The sequence below is a fragment of the Malurus melanocephalus genome, unplaced genomic scaffold (genome assembly GCF_030028575.1).
Source record: "Malurus melanocephalus ecotype Western Australia unplaced genomic scaffold, MMel_1.1 scaffold_4130, whole genome shotgun sequence".
Classification (NCBI taxonomy): domain Eukaryota; kingdom Metazoa; phylum Chordata; class Aves; order Passeriformes; family Maluridae; genus Malurus; species Malurus melanocephalus.
Window position 1 is genome coordinate 1 of NW_026627362.1, and position 4,474 is coordinate 4,474.

The 4,474-nt window shown below is 60.1% G+C and overlaps 1 protein-coding gene across 1 annotated transcript; it reads right to left on the bottom strand.

Moving 5' to 3' along the window:
* Positions 1–1,285: 1,285 nt before the first annotated feature.
* On the bottom strand, positions 1,286–3,177 carry LOC130588289 (atrial natriuretic peptide receptor 1-like; the record flags this gene model as incomplete). Its single annotated transcript, XM_057389228.1, has 2 exons — positions 1,286–1,489; positions 2,944–3,177. Coding segments are annotated over 2 exons (438 nt in total), but the record flags the coding sequence as incomplete, so codon positions are not given.
* Between the last annotated feature and the right edge of the window lie 1,297 nt (positions 3,178–4,474).

The window sequence follows — 4,474 nt, forward strand, 5'->3', positions numbered from 1 at the left end:
CCCCAATGTCCCCAATGTCCCCAATGTCCCCAATGTCCCCCCGGTGTCCCCACCCTGCCCGTTGGACTCCATGCGTGACGCCGTGTTCACCGTGTCCCCGAACAGGCAGGATGTCCCCAGAGTGTCCCCAATGTCCCCGCTGTCCCCAGGGTGTCCCCAGGGTGTCCCCAATGTCCCCACCCTGCCCGTTGGACTCCATGCGTGACGCCGTGTTCACCGTGTCCCCGAACAGGCAGTACCGCGGCATCTTCAGCCCCACCACCCCGGCGCACACGGGACCTGCGCGACAGCGAGGGGACACTGGGGACACTGGGGACACTGGGGACACTGGGGACACGGTCCTGGGGTCACCATGGAGGGGTCCTGTCCTCAGTGTCACCGCTGTCCCCACCCTCTGATCCGTGTGGCTGCCGTGTCCCCATCCCCGTCACTGTCCCCATTCCCATTGACCCGTGGGGATGCCCCATTCAGATTCCCGTTCCCATTCCCAACCCCATTCCCAATCCCATTCCCCACCCCAATCCCGATCCCGATGCCCAATCCTGACCCCGTTCCCATTCCCATTCTCGTTCCCGACCCCAATCCCAATCCCGATCCCATTCCCGTTCCCAATCCCATTCCCAATCCCAATCCCAATCCCAATCCCAAATCCCACCGGTGTGGATCCCGATGCGCAGCTCCAGCCGCTCCTGGGGCCGGTGCCGGATCCCAATGCCCGTTTCCCATTCCCTGACCCCAATACCCATTCCCACCCGTGTGGATCCCGATGCCCATTCCCTGACCCCAATGCCCATTCCTGACCCCATTCCTGACCCCATTCCCATTCCCAATCCCAAATCCCACCGGTGTGGATCCCGATGCGCAGCTCCAGCCGCTCCTGGGGTCGGTGGCGGATGCGGATCCCGATGCCCATTGCTGACCCCGTTTCCCATTCCCTGACCCCATTCCTGACCCCGTTTCCCATTCCCTGACCCCATTCCCGATCCCGATCCCGTTCCCAATCCCATTCCTGACCCGTGTGGATCCCGATGCGCAGCTCCAGCCGCTCCTGGGGTCGGTGGCGGATGCGGATCCCGATGCCCGTTCCTGACCCCGTTTCCCATTCCCTGACCCCAATACGCATTCCCTGACCCCAATCCCATTCCCAATCCCATTCCCAATCCCAAATCCCACCGGTGTGGATCCCGATGCGCAGCTCCAGCCGCTCCTGGGGCCGGTGCCGGATCCCGATGCCCGTTTTCCATTCCCTGACCCCAATGCCCATTCCCTGACCCCAATCCCAATCCCAATCCCATTCCCGACCCCAAATCCCACCAGTGTGGATCCCGATGCGCAGCTCCAGCCGCTCCTGGGGCCGGTGCCGGATGCGGAAGGAGCGCACGGCCTCCAGCAGCGCCAGCGCCATCCGCGCCACCTCCCGCGCGTGCCGGGTCCCGTTGCGCTCGGGCAGCCCCGACACCACCATGTAGGCGTCCCCGATGGTCTCCACCTGCGGGGACGGGGGTTTGGGGACCCCAAAAAAACCCTTTGGGGAAAGACTGGGGGGGTTCGGGGACCCCAAAAACCCAAAAAAACCCAAAAACCCCAAGGGGAGGGACTGGCGGGCGTTCGGGGACCCCAAAAACCCAAAAAAAACCCAAAAAACCCTTTGGGGAAGGACTGGAGCACGTTCGGGGACCCCAAAAAAACCCTTTGGGGAAGGACTGAGGGTTTTGGGGACCCCAAAAAACCCTTTGGGGAAGGACTGGGGGACCCCAAAAAACCCAAACACCCCAAGGGGAAGGACTGGCAGGCATTCAGGGACCCCAAAAAACCCAAAAAACTCGGGGGGGTGTTTAAAACCTCGCTGATCCCGGGATAGTGGGGTTTGGGATTCAGGGATATTGGGATTCTGGGATAATGGGATTTGGAGATAATGGGATTCAGGGGTTTGGGGATTCAGGGATTTGGAGATATTTGGATTCTGGGATATTGGAATTCTGGGATAATGGGGTTTTGGGATAATGGGATTTTGGGATACTGGGATATTTGGATTCTATGATTCTGGGGTTTGGGGATTCTGGGATTTGGGGATTCTGGGATATTTGGATTTGGCGATATTGTGATTCTGGGATAATAGGGTTTGGGGATTCGGGGATAATGGGATTCTGGAATATTGGGGTTTTGAGATTCTGGGATTTGGGGATATTGGGGATACTGGGATGCTGGGATATTGGGATTCTGGGACAATGGGGTTTTGGGATATTGGGATTCTGGGATTCTGGGATTGTGGGATTCCAGGACAATGGGATTTGGAGATATTGGGATTCTGGGATTTGTGTGTATTTGGGATATGGGGATTCCGGGACTCTGAAATATTGGGATTCTGGGATTAGGGGTTATTTGGGATATGGGGATTCTGGGACTTTGGGATATGGGAATTCCGGGACTCTGGGATATGGGGATTCTGGGATTTGTGGGTTATTTGGGATACTGGGATTCCAGGATAATGGGATTTGGCGATACTTGGATTCTGGGATACTGGGATTGTGGGATTTGGGGGTATTTGGGATATGGGAATTCCGGGATTCTGGGATATGGGGATTCTGGGATTTGGGGTTATTTGGGATATGGGAATTCTGGGACTCTGGGATATTGGGATTCTGGGATCTGGGGTTATTTGGGATATGTGGATTCTGGGATTTGGGGATATTTGGGATATGGGGATTCTGGGACTCTGAAATATTGGGACTCTGGGATATGGGGGTATTTGGGATACTGGGATTCTGGGATTTGGGGTTATTTAGGATATGGGGATTCCGGGACTCTGGGATATGGGGATTCTGGGATTTGGGGTTATTTGGGATACGGGAATTCCGGGACTCTGTCACTCCCCGCGTGTCCCCGCGTGTCCCCAAACGTCCCCGCGTGTCCCCAAACGTCCCCGCGTGTCCCCGGGCGCACCTTGTAGACGTCGAAGTTGTCGATGATGGCGTCGAAGCAGGTGTAGAGGTCGTTGAGCAGCGTCACCACCTGCATGGGGGTGCTCTGCGCCGACAGCGCCGTGAAGCCCACGATGTCGCTGAAGTAGATGGTGACGCTGTCAAACGCCTCGGCCTGCACCGTCTCACCGCGCTTGAGCTGCTCGGCCACCGAGCTGGGGACAGGGGAGCGGGCAGTGGTCACTCCATGGTCACCACATGGTCACCACAGCCACCCCATGGTCACCACAGCCACCACAGGGTCACCCCAGGGTCACCACAGCCACCCCATTGTCACCACAGCCACCACAGGGTCACCACAGTCACCCCATTGTCATCCCCGGGTCACCTCATGGTCACCCCAGGGTCACCGAGCTGGGGACAGGGGCAGGGGGCAGTGGTCACTCCATGGTCACCACAGGGTCACCACAGCCACCTCATGGTCACCACAGGGTCACCACAGCCACCCCATGGTCACCCCAGGGTCACCACAGCCATCCCCGAGTCACCCCATTGTCACCACAGCCACCATAGGCTCACCACAGCCACCCCAGTGCCACCGAGCTGGGGACAGGACAGGGGGGCAGGGGGGGCAGTGGTCACTCCATGGTCACCTCATGGTCACCACAGGGTCACCACAGTCACCCCCAGGTCACCGAGCTGGGGACAGGGGGAGGGGGCAGTGGTCACCACATGGTCACCCCCGAGTCACCCCCAGGTCACCACAGCCACCCCCGGGTCACCACAGTCACCACAGGGTCACCGAGCTGGGGACAGGGCAGGGGGCAGTGGTCACCACATGGTCACCACAGGGTCACCACAGCCACCCCATTGTCACCACAGGGTCACCACAGCCACCCCATTGTCACCACAGCCACCACAGGGTCACCACAGCCACCACAGGGTCACCACAGTCACCCCATTGTCACCCCCGGGTCACCTCATGGTCACCCCAGGGTCACCACAGGGTCACCACAGTCACCCCATTGTCACCACAGTCACCCCAGGGCCACCGAGCTGGGGACAGGAGAGGGGGCAGTGGTCACTCCATGGTCACCACATGGTCACCTCCGGGTCACCACAGCCACCCCCGGGCCACCCCCCAGTCACTCCATGGTCACCCCATGGTCACCACAGGGTCACCGAGCTGGGGACAGAGGGAGGGGGCAGTAGGGTCAGTGGTCACCCCATGGTCACCACAGCCACCCCATTGTCACCCCCGGGTCACCTCATGGTCACCCCAGGGTCACCACATGGTCACCACAGGGTCACCACAGTCACCCCCAGGTCACCGAGCTGGGGACAGGGGCAGGGGGCAGAGGGGCAGTAGTCACTCCATGGTCACCACAGCCACCCCATGGTCACCCCCGGGTCACCACAGCCACCCCCGGGTCACCACAGTCACCCCATTGTCATCCCCGGGTCACCTCATGGTCACCACAGGGTCACCACAGCCACCCCATGGTCACCACAGCCACCCCAGGGTCACCCCATGGCCACCCCATTGTCACCCC